General features: G+C 34.6%; 1 protein-coding gene across 6 annotated transcripts in view; it reads left to right on the forward strand.

Moving 5' to 3' along the window:
* The window catches only part of ROBO2 (roundabout guidance receptor 2), a 1,149,410-nt gene that overhangs the window by 1,037,132 nt on the left and 94,949 nt on the right, over window positions 1-17,329 (forward strand). For all 6 annotated transcript variants that reach the window (XM_032489706.1, XM_032489698.1, XM_032489727.1 and 3 more), the window contains exon 8: window positions 14,019-14,143. In XM_032489706.1, coding sequence (XP_032345597.1) covers window positions 14,019-14,143 — 125 coding nt within the window. The remainder of the gene's footprint in view (window positions 1-14,018; window positions 14,144-17,329) is intronic.

The raw sequence follows: 17,329 nt of genomic DNA on the forward strand, positions 1-17,329 counted from the left end.
CCTTGAATCTAACTTCCTTAGGTGCTTTTTACCACAAAATCTAGACAAATGTCACTTTGATCATTAAAAATCCACCAGCCCTTCCTGTGGTTTTGACTTTTTGCTGTTCCAAAAGCACTTTTAATATGAGAAGCAAAAGTACACCCTAGGACATAGTTAAGTCTGAATGCTGAACTATTCATTTGTTTATTTGGAAAACTCTTCTGATGAGGGAACTGACAGAAGAAAAGAGTCTAAATAGGGGTAAATATCTTGCTTCCTATACCCATCTGTCTTACTTTCTATTGGAAGTCTTTTCCAAGCTTAAAAATAAAAAAGAACATCTATTTTGGAGATGGGCAACACATTTTTTTCCTAGCAGCAATTCAAAACATGATGAGTAATTTGGAAGAGAACTGTCAAAACTGCCAGCCGCCTTGCCTGTGAAGCTGAGCCCTGCTCCGTTTTGTGTCGTGTATACCATATGCTAGATGCTGATTGCCTCCAGTGTGGAAACTGAGAGCTGAGTATGTCAGGTGAAACTTGTTTAAAATGTCAAAAACAAAATTGACGATATACGTCTTTATGGCAACTTCGAATTATTTAGTGACTCAAAAGTATGTTTCTTTTGATAGAATATAATTGGCCACACAAGAGTGTGTAAGTATTGAGAAATATATATGGTTTTGGCAAAATTCCCATCTATTATTATTATTATTAATATTATCATTATTATTTTAGAGAAGCAGCCACTATTCTATACAGAAATCTATAGGGACATTTTTTCAATCTCTTCACTGTTTAAACACAAAAAGTAATATATCCTCATTTTAGAAACTTCTGTTTTGAGTTGAAGGGGAGTTTTGTTATAACATACTCTGAAGCATTTTACTGGGGCCACCAAAAAAGTCCAATAAAAAGTGAGTGATTGAAAAAATTCATTCAGGGAAAATTATAAATCAGATGTAACATTAAAATAATGCAACTGGTATTTTCAACACCCCCCACTTCCACCCCACCTTGAAATCTGGAAAATTTAATGTGCTGGATATAATTTAACCTAATATTGGAAATATTCCAGTTTTTTTAAATCAGAAAATATGTAGATATTATATATGAATCCTTTTATGTTGAGACCCACTTTTCTGCAAAAGGAGTCCTAGATGTATCTTGGAAAGAAACCTATACTTTTAGTCTCTGCAGCCTTTCTTCTTTGGGCAAGCTGTTACCCCCATGACCCAAGGTGATCATCTCCCTCCTAGGAGCCCTTAGTTTCCTGCACCTGGCACTAATTAGCTACTTTATGCGGAGTCCCATTTAATTTTTATTAAGTATCACGTTTTTCATTGCCCCATATGTTTTGATTAAGTAGTAGGTTAAAAAATACATTCTATTTTGTCTTGTATATTCTATCAGAGTTTCCATAATGTGAAATGTTTAAAATATCTTATGCTAATGCTAATTTTTAAAGTGAAAAACAAGTACTAGTTACTTATCATGCTTGGCTGGTTTCGGTCACTGACTTGATTCTTTTGGAAGGGCCTTGTATATTTGGCAATGTCTATACATTGCCTCTAATTTGAAGGGTAGGTATAAAATTATTGTCATACTTTCTTCTTCTCAGACTTTGGTGAAAATGTTTTATTTTCTTGGTATTGAGTGGTACTATGGTGAAGTCTGAGACTTACAGAGCCATTTCATCCTCAGCTAGGATGCTCTTCCCAGTGTAGTCCCTTCTTCCATAAATTTGCTGGGTTATACCTTGGGCCTGATCACCCTGTGTCTAATATTCCTAGAACAAAACAAGCCCCTTGAATCTGCAGGTTCATGCTTTAATTTACTCTATTTCAAAAATGATTTCTTCTGTTTTATCTCTAAATATTTTTTCTGACTTACTTATTTTCTTCAAATATATCAGTTATATTGGCTTTCTTTTGACTCAATTCCATATTCATTATAGAATTCTTCTCTATAACAACTTTGAAATCATCATTTGTTCATATTGTATGATTTCTTAATGCCTATTTATCACCTTCCTAACTTTTTCAATTGCAGTTACCTCTTCTTGTTTCTAAACTGTATTTTTTAATTTAGCTTAATTTCTTGTTCATTTCCTTGATAAACGAATAAAGCATTCTTCTTCTCCACTTGTTTTTAGCCCCTTTACCTCTTTTTGCGTTTTTGTTTGTTTCTTTTTTAAAGAGAGGTCTTGTATATAGTTTTATTTAGACTATGGACAACTATTTATTCTAAAGTATTTCTGTAGCCCCTCGGTTATTCTGGAAAGACATAAATGCTTTATCTCCCTTTAATTAATTGATTATGTTCTTTACTTATTTAATTATGTTATTAATTAAATAGATAATTAGTTAATATACAGTTTGTTTTATTTTGTTTTGTGTAGATCCTGTTTAGTCCCTGTATGATTATTAACCATAGTTAACTGCTGAAAACTAGGGCTTGCCTGTTTGGAGAAGAGAAAATGAAAAGTATCAGGATATTCAGTAACCTTTATTTAGACTCTTGTCTTGAATATTTTATCCAAAAAAATGCTGTTTTCTTCTCAGTACTCCAGTGATTCTAGTAACACAAAGCAAGCCACTTTATATTACAAACTGTGAAAACCTCTTCATCTTCTTTCATTACTTCTTGCTTCATAATGAAGATGGGTTTTAGGTGTACTAGTTTTCTACTGTTGCATAACAAATTACCACAAGTTGAACAACTTAAACAGCACCCACTTATTAGGCCACAGTTCTGTAGATCAAAAATCCAAACAGGCTCAATTGAGTCCTCTGCTCACAGATTTAGCACCTCACAGGCCAAATCAAGATGTTGATCAGGCTGAGCACTTCTCTGGAGACTCTCCAAAAGAATCTGCTTCAAAATTCATCCAAGTTGTTGGCAAAATTAATTTCTTTGTGGTTGTAGGATTGAAGTCCCCATTTCCTTGCTGGCTGCCAGCCAGGGGTTGCTCACAGTTCACTTGCCAGCCGTTGCACATGGCTGCCACAGCCTTCAAAATCACCAGTGATGCCTTGAATCCTTCAAGTGCTTTCCTCTGTGTCTCTCTGACTTCCTATTCTGCTATCAAGAGGGAGAAAATTCTCTGTTTGAAAGATCTTAAATGATTAGGTTGGGCTCACCTGATACTCTCCCTGTCTTAAGGTCAACTGATTAGTAACCTTAATTACATCTACAAAATCTCTTTTGTCACATAACTAACATAATCATGAGAGTAACTACAGGAAGTGAAGGGCATGGGGCCACCTTAAAATTCTGTCATCCCGAGTAGGCTTGAAATTTTCTTTCCTTCAGTACCTTCTCTCCTGAATTGTGAATTTTAGCTGGTTATCTACAAAGTTGTGTCTCATATTTCCCAAGTCTCTTTCTTGACTCTAGATCTCCTTCATCCCAGCAAAAGATCATGGAAGGGCTCTCACAATGTTGACAGATAATTTTTGTGAAGTTAGTATTGATAGAGGATTGTGGATTGAGGCTAGTTGGGTACCACCATGCATCCTCATTTTCCTCCAGATTTGACTATATCTGGCAGGGGTGCTTCACAATTTGTGGTTTGGGCTATGGTAGTTTTTCCATATTATTCATTTCTTTTGTTGAGTTCAATAGAGGAAAGTGGAGCAATGAGCCTTTATTCCATTATATTAGCCCCCCCCCAAAAAAAACCTCTTACATATGCATTAATTTTGGAGTTTACCTAAACGAAAATAAAATAAACACTAAATATGTTAACTTAGTAGTTAAATGTAAAGTACTGTAAGTATCAAATATCACAATAATGTAAATATTTGGGCCAGAAACAGTATCATGAGATTAATATTAAGAGATTTCACTGGCTATTGCTGGAAAGACATAGCATGAACATTTTAGTCATACCTTCCAAGAAAGTCAAAATTTTTACTTTTATGAATTATTGTAATTTGTAGACAGAAAGAAATATCATGATATGTATAATATATACTGTAAAATATACATTATGATATCATTACACCTAAATATTATATGCATGACATTTGAATTACTGCGCTAGTTATTTAAACATTAAGCATATTAAATGTCACTCAAGGGAATAGTACATAATCAGATTCATTAAAAATGTATAAGCTACCAAATTAAATTAAATTTTGAGTTAAAATATGTCTGAATGCCTTTTTAAATCTCTCATGGCAAACATTGCTTCCAGATTTATTGAGGATATTATTTTCATCTGCCTTACAAAACAGTTAGCTCTTTGTCAGTAAATACATTGTTGTATTTATCTTTCTGCTGCCTTTAGGTCTAGCATAACACTTACATGTGGTAGGGGCACGCCAAATGTTGGTGCAGTTAATTGATACACACATATGCATACACAGGTAATACTTGCTGAGAAAATGTTTATGCAAGCAGCTTTATATAGTGCTATAAAAAGATTAAGCAACATTCATGGTAACAGGCCAATCACATAGACCCCATTCTGCTAGTAGGAGATAAAATACAACAAAAAGAAGGCACTAATGAGTTAGGATGGTGCCTTACTAAGCGTGTAATTAATGTTATTAAGAAACACTGCAGTTGCATATTAAAATTCCGTTAACTAAGCAGCCCTTCAGCAACAGTACATTTGTTCCTTGGTTGCAAGTCCCCCCTGCCTTTTTTTTCTGATTGGCATCTTCATGCAATCTTTTTCTAAAAATGAGATAATGGGATGTGATCAGCCTTCGTGGTTTAGCTAGAGTGCTGACATGACAGTTCTGGCAAGTTGACAGGTTAAGTGAGTGAAAATGGATGTCTTGTCTCACCATTTACATGAAGAGCCATTTTTAAGCTCTAGTTTTCTTTCGTCACCTCCACACTTACAACCTCTTCTACTTACAATATGAGAAGTCTAATTTTCCCAGTTAGGATCTGGAGAGGACATTTTTCACCACTTCTTGAACTACTTTTCTTCTACTTGTGAAAATGAGATTTTTTTAAGAATAATAAATATTGTCTCATTTGTTTTTAAGTTAATAGTGTTTTCTTTGAAAATTAACAGTCCTTTAAAGAAAACAAAATTTTATTATTTTATTTTAGTATTTTAGTCAAAAAAACAGGTAGAAAAGCCAAGCTACAATAGGTAAAGGACAGAAGAATATGTGAAAATGTGATTTATTATTCAAAATTTGTTTAAATTTAAATTTTTTCTTCATTTATAACTTGTAGAATTTAAAAGTTCCACAAAATTTGCATGTTGAATTTCAGAATAATTTCCTATAGTACCATGCTTTCCTGTACTTAACTATATTTAAGTGCAAATCTATTTTAATAACCTGAAATATAATAAAGTTTAAAATGATCTATAAGCATATCCAACTTAGTTACTTTTGAGTCAACTATTACATTTAATGCAATATAGAAATACTTAATATTATTAGAGGATTAAATTGGACTGCTAAAGCCAGTAAAGACCTTTTACATAAAAAAAATACGTGGTTTCACCAACATAATCCTTCAGTTTAACAAGCAGACTTTCAGGTTTTTGAAAGGTTGGAGTGAAGCCAGGTGATGGTTATGGTGCTTTGGCGCTGTCTGGAAAATGTCTATCTCTAACATAATGCATGTGTTTTTCCCTCTGTGAGGAACAACCTCTCACCCTTACTTTCTTACCTACGTAATCTCAAAAGAACAAATCAATCTTTCGCTTTCTCTTTTTCTCTTTCAATGCTTTCCCCAACTGTTGGAGACAGACTGAGTCAAGTTACTCTCATAATGGTGGGACATCCTGTATTACAACATTTTTCATGCTCATCATGTTGTATCATGCTTGATTGTTTTCATGTGAGTTTCCTCTGGTAGGTGGTAAGTTCCAGAGAACAGAAATCTTAGTACCCTCAGACCCTGACACAAAATAAAACCCATAAATGTTTGCTTAAAATAATTAAATACTATTATGAATTAAAGAGCCAACAAACATCTGAATTCATTTCTAGTACAGGTTTATCACTGGGGTGTTCTCCAGTAACGTGCTGTCTTAAAAAATGTTAAGGTCAAGTACAAAATGGCTATCTGCATTTAGCTGTTTATTGTAGCACTGTTTTCATATGCTTGCCTATAAGATCCAAATGTGCCAGGTACTTTGAACCAAATGAATTTACCCTTTTTTATCTATCTACTCTAGACAGTTGTAGAATTACTCATTTTGATATTTACATTGTTCCTTCTCAAGGAGAAGCACATTATGTGTGATTATGAATTAAATAACATGGTTTTAACCACTATCCCAAAACATACACATACATTTTTGTGTGTATGTCACACTGTCCACCAAAACTCAGTACCTTTGACCCTTGTTGTAACTGCTTTTCTGGTTACTATCAATGTCAACTTAGGTCACTTATATTCTTTTATAACTGTATTTTATAACATATTTGGCTATCTTCGTGGCCTACTTTAGTCATCAGATTTTGAATAACCATGAGTTATTTTTAGAGTTTTAGATATCATATGAATCTTCAAAAATGAGTCTTCCACAATCAATAAATTCCATAAGAGTGGTTTAAAAATGTACAGAGTGTAGCTGCATAATTGGAACACATCTTTACTCACACAGGGATTGAATGCAGTTTGCACATGTGAGGCTTCTCATAGGTGGAGAGTAGATAAAGTCTAAACAGATGAAGAGTCTCAGGACTGAGTGTAATTATAGTAAACTTACTTTTTGACCACTAACTTCACTTTCCATGTTTATGAAAACAGTAAACCATTTATTAGTTTTCCTTTTTCAGTATGACTTTCAGAAGCATGTATAAAGTATATATAGAGACTATCAATTATTATTTTTAGATTATTATCAAAAAATATAGATACTGGTTTTTATCATGGAATAAGAATTTTTAATATTAGCTAGAAGTAAGGTACTGACTGAGAAAGAAAACCATCACTACTCTAGAAAAGTTATTGCCCTGGACTCAGTGAGAAAATGGTTAATTGGAAAGGTAGGTAATTTAGCAATTTGATCACTTACATACCTTGAAAATAGTGACAAATGAATAAAATGTGATTAAGTGGGGTTTATAAAAATGATCATTTTAAATTCTATATCCCTAAATTATATTTTTCATTATAAATGCATTGCTTCCTCTGAGATGAATTATGTGTTCATAAGCTTCAAGTCAAATATTTTTATGATATTATACATTTCCAATATTATTAACAGAAATTCCTTTGAAATCAAGTCAAGTGTTAAATAGTAAAAATTAAATAGAATTAAATAGGTTGAAAAAACAATCATTTATCAATTAGAAGCCCACCTGTTCTGATTACTGAGTAAACATTCATCTCTTAGTCCTGCTCTACATTGCATTTTAATGAAATGGGTACTTGCTATTTCTTGTTGGTGGGGGTAAGCCTATTAACCAAATTTTTTTGCAGGAACTTCTAGAACTGATTGTTATACAATACTTACATTTTTTCTAGGTTGTTTTTGTCACTCTGCAATGGTGGCTACTCAGGCAGACTCTTTAAGATATAAATTTTAATTTGGTATAAGGGGTATTCTCTACACGAGGGCATATCAGAATCAGAAGATTTTTTCCAAACATATTTTCTTTGACTTCTCCCCATCCAAATGACTGTAATAGTGAGTTACTGTCACTGGTAGAATTGCATCATACCCTTTAGGTACAATGAGATGGAAAAAAAATTGGGGTATTTGCTTTATCAATAATTTTTTTTTTTTATTTTCTATTCCAAATCACTCACTTAGTGTTTTCTATTTGGGGACTTACTAGGCAAAATAAAGATATCATTTCGTTGCAAAATAAGCCCATAATGGAGAGCTTATAATGGAACAGAAGAATCAAGGCACACAGACAGGGAGTAAAAATAGAGAAGCAAGACTATACAGGCAAGGGCACGTACTTTAAAGTGGAAGGAACACAAAAAAGTACAAGGTTAGAATCTGTTCAGGTTAATTGTTGTTGACAAGGTGAATCAAAGGGTAATAGCTATCAAAATGGGTTAACCACTGGAACAAGCAAATACATATGCAAGTGATTGAAAGTAGACTTGTCTGCTGAAATGCTGGCTCTGGTTTGAGAACAGGTGAGCTTCAGGTTGGTAAGACCTTGGGCCAGCCTGATGGAAGACAAAATGCTACACAGAGAATAATTTGCCAGCATTGCAGTGACAAGCAGTAGAAAAGGCACTGTAGGTTTTTGAATAAAGAATGACTTGAAATAAATATACTTGAGAAAGGTTGTATTTCCAGGTAGTTCAGAAAGAGCAAGATTATAGGTTTTATCTACTTTAAAAACAAAAACAATTATTTAGGAAAAACATGCTATGATTTTAACAGTATTATATACCATATTGGAAATCATAGCATGTAATGCTTACCCTTCTGTTTGGTAACAGACATGACAAATTCTAAGTTAGCATATAGTTTGAAGTGAGCCATATGTGTTTAAGAGGTCCAGCCATCAGATGGATCAGAAGTCAAACCTGTCTTCCTACCTATCCATTTAATCTTTAAAAACCTGTGTACCCTTTATCAGATTTACTTTACTAGCCTTTACAGCATCATGATAGTAGTTAAGATATAAGGCTCTTGGAATATTAAATGAGATAGTTCCTGTGGATGGTTTAACACATCTCCTGGAGCTTAATAAGCACTCAATTAATTTTAATTATTGTTGTGATATTAAGCAGTTTGTGATTCAGCAAATCTTTAAAACAAGGAAATGTTGCAAGCGTGTGCTTTTCAAATATGTTTATAGGATATATAATTTAAAAGGAAAAAATATTGAGTAGCAAAAAACATTTTATACTTGAGTTTAAGATAGAAAATTCATAATCTTTATCATTACAGAATAAGAAGCTTATTCACTCAGCCGCAAAATTGTACCCAAAGAAAGAGCTGCTGAGTATGCCTGTAGCCACCCTGTCACATAGTAATGTATGCAACTGCTTCATGACTGTCTCCATGTTCGTGCCTGACACAGAAAGTCATATTTTCCTGTAAAGACAACTCTGAACATGATGTGATTAACCTTTCGGGTGTCCCTTCCCCTCATCTCTAAGCCCACCCCATGGACAGCCAATGTTTCCTCCTTGTGTTCTGCCATCTGATTTCCATATCACCCCTCACTCACACCAGCGGGCATTAGCATAACAGAGCTGTAGCGTGACTTTGATTGAAGCCAGCTTGGGCTGAATGCAGTATCAAAGCATAATTTAGCAGAAATCAAATCTAATTTACTGTGCATTGTATTTAAATTCGCGAAAACACAGCTTCAAGTAAACAGTACCAGACCTCTAATCTTAACTGACCTTTTTATATTTGGATCTACCCCTCTAGAGTTCACACAACATACTTTTCTTATAGAGCTGTTGTTTTTAACGTGTACATGTGTAATGAACATTGAATTGTGTCCCTCTGTTTTCTTCATCTCATTTCTTGTTATAACTGAAGCAATAAGGTGTAATCACTTAACAGATTAAACAAGTAGGTTATTACACCATAGTTATAAAAGATTTGTCTAAATGCTTTGGGTTTTAGAGAAGATATAAACATGTATTTTATAGTCTTCTGTCTTAGAAATATATAAGAGAATTGCCATTTCTGTAACTAGCGTATTCTTCTGGAGTTCATAACTCAAACTCTCTAATTCACATTGGGTGTAAATGTGTTTTGAATTGTCATCTTGAGGACCTAATTATGGGTTTTTTTTTATATTTTATATAGAAAATTCATTTTGTGTATAGCACGCTTTGTGCCATTGTGCTGTGTTGATAAAATGCCACCTCTCTGCCTACTCCCTCCCATTGTTGCCATCAGCCAAGTACTGTCTTTTCAAACCATTTTCACTGCCACCTGGCAGAAATACTGAAACTGTGAAGTGTTATCAGAAGAATTATTGATGCAGTTTTTCATTTAAAACCTCAAAAATAAATTCTTTCAACTGATACCCCTTCACAGAAAGTGACAATAGAGATCTTGGATGGAGAAATAGAGCCTACAGAAGCAAAAGTGATGGATGCGATTTGTTTTAGTGGTTCAACTTCAGGCGCCAATAGGAAAGGGTGTACATTTTCAGAGACTTGGACACTTTTCACATCTTTTACTTTGTTAAATATTTTAGTATCTTTAGATTTTTTTAATTTTAAAAATGAAAAGGGGATTCCAGTTCCAACAAGATCAGTGTGACTTAAGTTCTGGTGACAAGAAACTATTTGGTACATTAGAAATAAAGTGTATTTACAACATGGAATAAAAGTACAATATAAATAAACATCATATTAAATGATATCTCAGCCTGAATAACACAAATGCTGATAGCATTTTGTTAGTAGTCTTTAAAAATTCAGTACTGGGTTAAAAACTCAAGAAACTTTGATTTCCTGGTCTGTTGATTACAGTATTGGTGTTAAATATTACACTGTGATATTGTGAAATTTCCTTGTCCTATAAGAGTGCTTATGAACGATTATATTTAGGTGCTACTATGAACATATGAATTCTCAACTGAATTTCCTGTCCCAGATTGCTAAGATTTTTCAGCCTCTTATCTGCCCTTTCTCTTTTAGAAAGAACATTATTTGTAAAACAGAAATCTTATTAGATCTTTTTTGCATAAACATCTTTGACTGGGTCTCCCTTCTCTCTTAGGCAAAATTTAATCTCCTTTAGCATAAATTATCTTGCCCTACCTATATCACTTCTGCATCCCTGATTTTATTTTCAAAACCATATACATCCTCCAAACACATCCTTTTCCACATGTCTCTGGCTGTGTCTGCTTCTCTCTGTCCCAGGTGACCACACTCCTCTTCATCTAATGAACTCTTACTTGAGCGTCAAAACACAATTCAAATGTAGCCATCTCCTGGCAACCTTCCTCTTCTTTCCTCATCATTTGGTGTAATTTGCTGCTCTTCCATGCTTTTTCCCTCAATGCCCTGCTATATTCGTTTTTATTTATTTATTTACTTGGAAGTCTCTGCCATAAGCCATGAACAGTTTTTTATTTTGTTTTCATCCCCTGTACCAAGCAGAATGTCTCATAATTTGTAGCCAATCAATATCTTGAATGAATATCTTTTCCAAAAAGTGGATGGATAGATGTGGTCATTTGCTAGTCTTTACCTTGGGGATTATGCTTTAGCAGCTGTGTTAAAATCGTAGGATCTGGATTCCAGAAGCATTTCGCAAAATCAGTTATCTACCAAAAATGTTTTTGAAAGCTTAAAAAAATCAAATTCAAAAAGTCTGTAGTTAAAATTAAAGTATAGATGGTAATTTTACTGAGATAGATCAGATGATAGATAGATAGATGATAGGTAAACAGGAATCATAATGTGCTTAAAACTATAAAGTAGGTTTTCATTGCTTTCATTTGATGTTTCACCTGATTCTAATCATGTATTTTATCAGTTATTACATTTTAAAAATTGTATAAAGAAGGACTTTATAGTGCATATGGAGCTCTAAATTTTTACTAACTAGTTTTACTAACTAGTTATGAGAGCCAATTCAAATTCTTTCTAGTCCAAAGCAGTACAAATGAACTAATAAGCTGAATATGTGATTTTTGTCAAACACTGTTAACTGATTTTTATTATATTGACTTTTTAAAAACTTTTTTATAATGAGATTCAAGCTAAGTTACTCAATACTACTTATCTACTTAGTGTCCATGTTGGCACTAAACTTCTCTTTCATAGAATCACTAGGGATTAAGAAATATACATTGAGTTTTAAATTTGTATTAATATACACAATTTTTCTTGGATATTACAGATGATAAAGACCAATCAAGTATTTTTTGGTAGGAATATCTGGTGGTCACTACAGTGTTTTACTGTAATTCTGTAACATTGATTTAAACTATCATTCTTATTAGAAAACATGGAACAAAAATCGGTGTATCTGATGATTCAATGGAATGGTGTAGAAATAACAAGACCGTAAGAAGCAAGTAATCTCCTGCAAATACAGGGCAACATAAGCCACATTCCTTTCAAATAGATCCATAAATTTGAGCTCTCCATCCTGTTAAACTGAGTCTTCTGTTATCTATAGTTATAGAAGAAAATTTCACTTAGTTGGTTTATTCCTTTTATCCCTGGAGTATATGTTGAATGTGTTGAATTAGGAGACAGTGTAATAGGACACCAAAAAATAAGCCAGTACAAATCTCAGTGAATTTTTTGAAAAAATGCTTCTACTGTTGCTATGCCAGTATTCTTCTAAGAATGAATAATTGGCTGTATGTTTGAGGCTACCCTACATTTACTCTGCTCTTGGACCTGCAGTTATGTAATCTTGAAGGACTGAAAGAATTCTGGGTAAAGGCTTTACTGAGTGGTGCTTATAGTTAAAATTCTTCAGGGTTCAAATTTTAGGGTTGTGGCTATGTATGCCAGGTCCTAAAAATTAGAGTTCATTTTAAAGTCTTTTTCTTGGTCTTAAGTTTTCCAGCATAAGCAAGGAGTTACAGTAGAAACAGATGATTAGAAAAGTCATGAATAAACATGCTGTTTTCTCTTCAATAGGAATGGGTTTGGTATGGAGAAGATGTCCCTGTGGAAACTTCCATTTACACTGTCTAATGTTTTTCACTTTCTTCTTTCTCTTTATAATTAGCCCCAAATTTAATTGGGACTTTCTTAGCATTTAACCCTACCCCCCTTTTTTTCCTATTGGACTTACTTGTACCTAGGTCTCATTATTTTTGCCAACACCATTTTACTAGTCTTCCAATCACATTCCCTACTTAATTGACTAATTTGTCTCCCTTAAATTATTGACTGATTTGAATATATACACAACATTCATTAGTGGGTTAAAGCTTCCACAATTTTTGCTTTGCATTTATCACTCCTCAGCTTAGAAACAGAATAAAATCCTCAGTTTGGCTTCTCAGGATCTTCTAAGACTGGATCCAAATCTATCTTTTGTAGCCAGTAGTGTTTACACAGCAGGGACCCTCCATTCCTGCAGGATTATACACTGTTCACTAGATGTGTTCTTGCTTCTTGGGCTTTGCTCAGTTAGCTCATTGCTTGGAATGTGTTCATTTTTTTTACTTCTCTAAATGCTACCATTTCTTAAAACTTCCCTAATGTTCATTTCTTGCAAAAAGCCTTTCACAGCTACCATAACACCAAGGAGTCCCTCTCTCTGGAAGTCCTATCCCATGTAAGTTATAGGCTGTATTATAACTTAAGTGCTGCTCCTCTGTGCTTGAGAGGGCTTCTGTCACGAACTTACCACAGTCTTACAGAACAGTTGTTTTTGTTTTGCTGTTGTTGTTGTCATCACCATTGTGTTTTGTATTTTCTGTTCTTCCTGGCTGCAGGGTATAAGCTTTTTATCTGTGCATCTTTAGTGCCCAGTAGGGGAACATGATAATTGCCTGACTAATGCTTATTTACCTAAATGAAATGAATTAAATAGAATCAACCACTTTCATACATTTCTTTATATTGTTAATTATCTTCGTATGTAATTCCCATGTCTTCAATTCTTTGATGTTTTCAACACTTCAACTCTTCAAGTCCAGAAAACAAGCACTTTAAGAATAGGGATCATGTTTTATGCCTTCTGGTGTACCTGCGCCTAGTACAACGTCTTGCAGATATTATAAGAACAATCAGTGTGTGTCACTAGATTGATTTCACAGGAAGGCGATATTTGAGTAATGAAGTGATTCTTTTTTGTCTTTATTCACAACACAATACCATATCGGGAAATGTTTTTATTAAAAATTTTAGAAAATCATTAAAAATCCATTTTCCTATGCAAATATATGGGCTACGGGATTTACAGTGTATAACATTTAAAATGCGTGTATTAATAATGTACTTCCTTTTTCACATTTAATAGAGCGCTCTTTTCCTTTCCCCACTGTGTTTTGAGAAATGCTTAAAAATAAATCAGAAACTGTAGCCTCTGCCTGGCACTGAACAATCCACCTAGTAGCAGATCTTCTTTTTGATATATCTTTCTTTGTCAACAGTTTATATTTACACATTTTCTTTCCTTTAAATTATAGCTCCTCCACAGTTTGTGGTTAGGCCAAGAGATCAGATTGTTGCTCAAGGTCGAACAGTGACATTTCCCTGTGAAACTAAAGGAAACCCGCAGCCAGCTGTGTTTTGGCAAAAAGAAGGCAGCCAGGTGAGTGAGAGTCTTGACCACTTTTCTGAAATCTGTGAACTTCCCCATCTCTGATGGTCCTCAAAGATTTCCTTGCCTCTCTAGTTATCAACATTGAATTTATTTTATGTCTGAAAGAGAGACTTAATTCTAAAATAAGTGTGAATCAGATATTCTAATATTCTTTTTTTCTAGTGTTAATTTTCTAAAATCATCATCTCACGTAGAATAGATACAATGCAGTGTAACTAAATTATCTGAAAAAGTCTAACCTGTTGCTGTTTAAAATCTCTTTAACAGAAAGGTAAGTTTGCTTTCTCACATTGCTCTACATTAAGATAATTAAGTGAGTTAGTATATAAAGCACTTAGAACACCCTGGGCATATGTAAAATAGTCAAAAATATTTCCATTATTAATTAGTCTAGAACCCAATTTCAACTTCCTTCCATAGACAAACAGTATAAATACCTTTTCTTTATCATTAATCCAAAAATGCTTCCTTTTAAGAGGAGAAATATTTTCTTCCATCATCCTTTCTGCATTCCCTCAGAGTGAGGTTATACAGGAAATAATACGTTACATACCAGATAGAACCGACACTTACCTTGTCTTGGCTGTGTGCTGGTTTGTCCTCTCAGGGCCCTCTCCGGGCAGCACAACCTCTCAGACTCTGCTAAAAAAGCAAATTGGGTACCATACTTTTCTCAGGTACAGCTTGGTCCAAACTTGGACAAGCACAGGCCTCCAGGTTCTGAAGCAGTGAGAGGAATTTCCAGCTTAAACCAGATCAAAAATTGAATTCTTTATCTAAGAATGTATCTGTGCATTTCTGAGGGACCTAGAGATGTTTTTGTTCTAGACTTTCCAGAACCACCCCCGAAGAAGCATGTAGTTCTCGGGAAGAGGCCTGCTGGCGCTCCTCCTTGGCACCCTCTGTTGCTAGTCCACGTTCTGGAAGAATTTCCCAGGCGAAAAATGGGAACAGCAATTAAAAACCTCAGACAATCTGAAAACTTCACCAGAGATTAAAATGCTTTCTACTAAATTAAGAGAACCTGTTGATCAAAACCTGTGTATGATTATTTGGGTAGAGAGGCATCAAGAAGTTCCCCTCGGCCATCATCTTTAATTGTTGTGCGTTCCTATACAGTTCTGTACCACCCTAAGCTAGCAGTTATATAACATCTCAGTATGGATGGGCTAATTACCTTATTCCCTTCCTCGATGTTCCTTGTTGGATTCACTTCCCCTGTGATTTGTGGGATGTAAAGATAGTGATGGGAAAGATAAGGTAAAGTTCTGGCCACTGCCTTATCCTACATCAGGACTGTTCCAGAACTTACTTGCCATCTTGTTTAGTCATTCAAAACTATAAAATAGATTTCTACTCGTAAGAGTTTCTTGATTCTTCACTTAAAATTGCTTTCAGATTAAAAATGCTAAAGTGAGTGTAAAGAAACATGATACAGTTATAACACACTTGAACATACTCCCAACCCACATACATAACCTGAAAAAGGAAAGAATTCTAAAGCCATTTTCCCTCCTTATGATTGTACAACCTTATAGCACAATTTAATGCACTGAAACTCATTTTCTTAATCTAAAATATGAGGCTAATACATTTTACTCCATGTAAGTTATGAAGATGACATGATTAAGTGAGTTTCTATGTAAAAGTGCTTTACACATTGTAAAGGTTAGAAATGGGGAAAATGCAGAATGCACTTGCTTTCCCTTGTGTCCTGGCTGAAGTGGCAAGTTTGTGCTTCTGGTCGGGCTAGGGCTGCCAGGGCCAGAGATGTCCCTCTGCCTGAGCACAGAGGCTCGCTCGCTCAGCACTGCTCTGGTCACCTCCGTCCCCAGCCACACACAATGCTGAGAAGGCTGGAGGGCATGAACCTGGAGAGCCCTGGTAGCTCGGCAAGATTCTTCCTCCTGCCTGTAGTTCCTCCCCTCCACCCAGTCTGGGAGCTGTGAGGTCCAAGAAGTTTCTCCCTCAAACCACAGACAGCATAATTATGCAAAGATGTTATTTATTTATAAATGATACAAATATAATTATGTAAGTAATTTGGTTGTTGCATATTTACACTTTAAAATACAAGTGTTGCATCAAATCCCATTCTAACATATCTTATCATATAGATAAAGCTACGTTGCATGTAAATCACATGTCCTAAAATAGCTCCAGGTTTATATATGCTATTGCATAAAATGTGTATTGGTCTTGTGGCCCAATAAACATGATTTTTAAAGATGCTACGTTGTGTTTTAATGGCTTTTAAACAAGGAATGTTCAAATAGCATTAAAGCCTTTTTTTTTTTCCTGTTATTTGACAAAATGGCAGATAATTCCAGAGATACTAATCTCTGGGAAGATTAGGTAATTTGATTTGATTATAATCTTAGGTCTGGTTTTCTTTTCTTCACCTATCTCCCTCACATCAGACAGAGGAAGAGAAGGAGGGAGAGAGGAAGAGAAGGAGGGAGAGAGGAAGGGAAGGAGAGAGGAAGAGAAGGAGGGAGAGAGGAAGGGAGGGAGAGAGGGAGGGAAGGAAGGAGAGGGATAGGAGACTGTGAGTGAGAACAAAAGAGAAATGCTTGAGCAAATTGTAAATTTTCAAATCATGAATTGGGATATTAGGAAAAATAAATTGGTCTTACTGTCTGCAGTATCCAATTTTTACCATGATCTATGACTGTTCATCAGTAGAGAGAGTTAAGAGCCTGGACTTAATGGTCCATATTCCTCAATATGTGCTGATAATGCCAATTAGCACTAATAGGATACAGGCACTTCAAGGCAAGAAGAGCTCTGTGGAATTCCTGGGTTTTGCTTGTAATCCATTTTCTTTTGCCTGTGTCATACAAGCAGGGAATAAAGATGATGGGTTAACCTCAATCATATGCCGTTTTCCATGTCAACGAATCATTTAGAAGGTGGACTGATAATACATTGTAGAGGAAGAGATCCCAGAGAGAATTAAGCCCATCTGATGTATTAGCGCTATGTAAATTAGTATTCTAATGGCTAATTGTAGGAAAGTGCACACTTTGAGTTATTGTATCATTTTCAAGTGGCTTTAAAATTTAGACCCTTCTCTTTAAGATGGTTTATTTCAGTAATATATTTGGATTCCACGGGAGAATTAGCTTGTTCTCAAATTGTGCTTCATATGTATGAAAAAGTCTAGACTTATAT

This window comes from Camelus ferus, chromosome 1, assembly GCF_009834535.1.
Source record: "Camelus ferus isolate YT-003-E chromosome 1, BCGSAC_Cfer_1.0, whole genome shotgun sequence".
NCBI lineage: Eukaryota > Metazoa > Chordata > Mammalia > Artiodactyla > Camelidae > Camelus > Camelus ferus.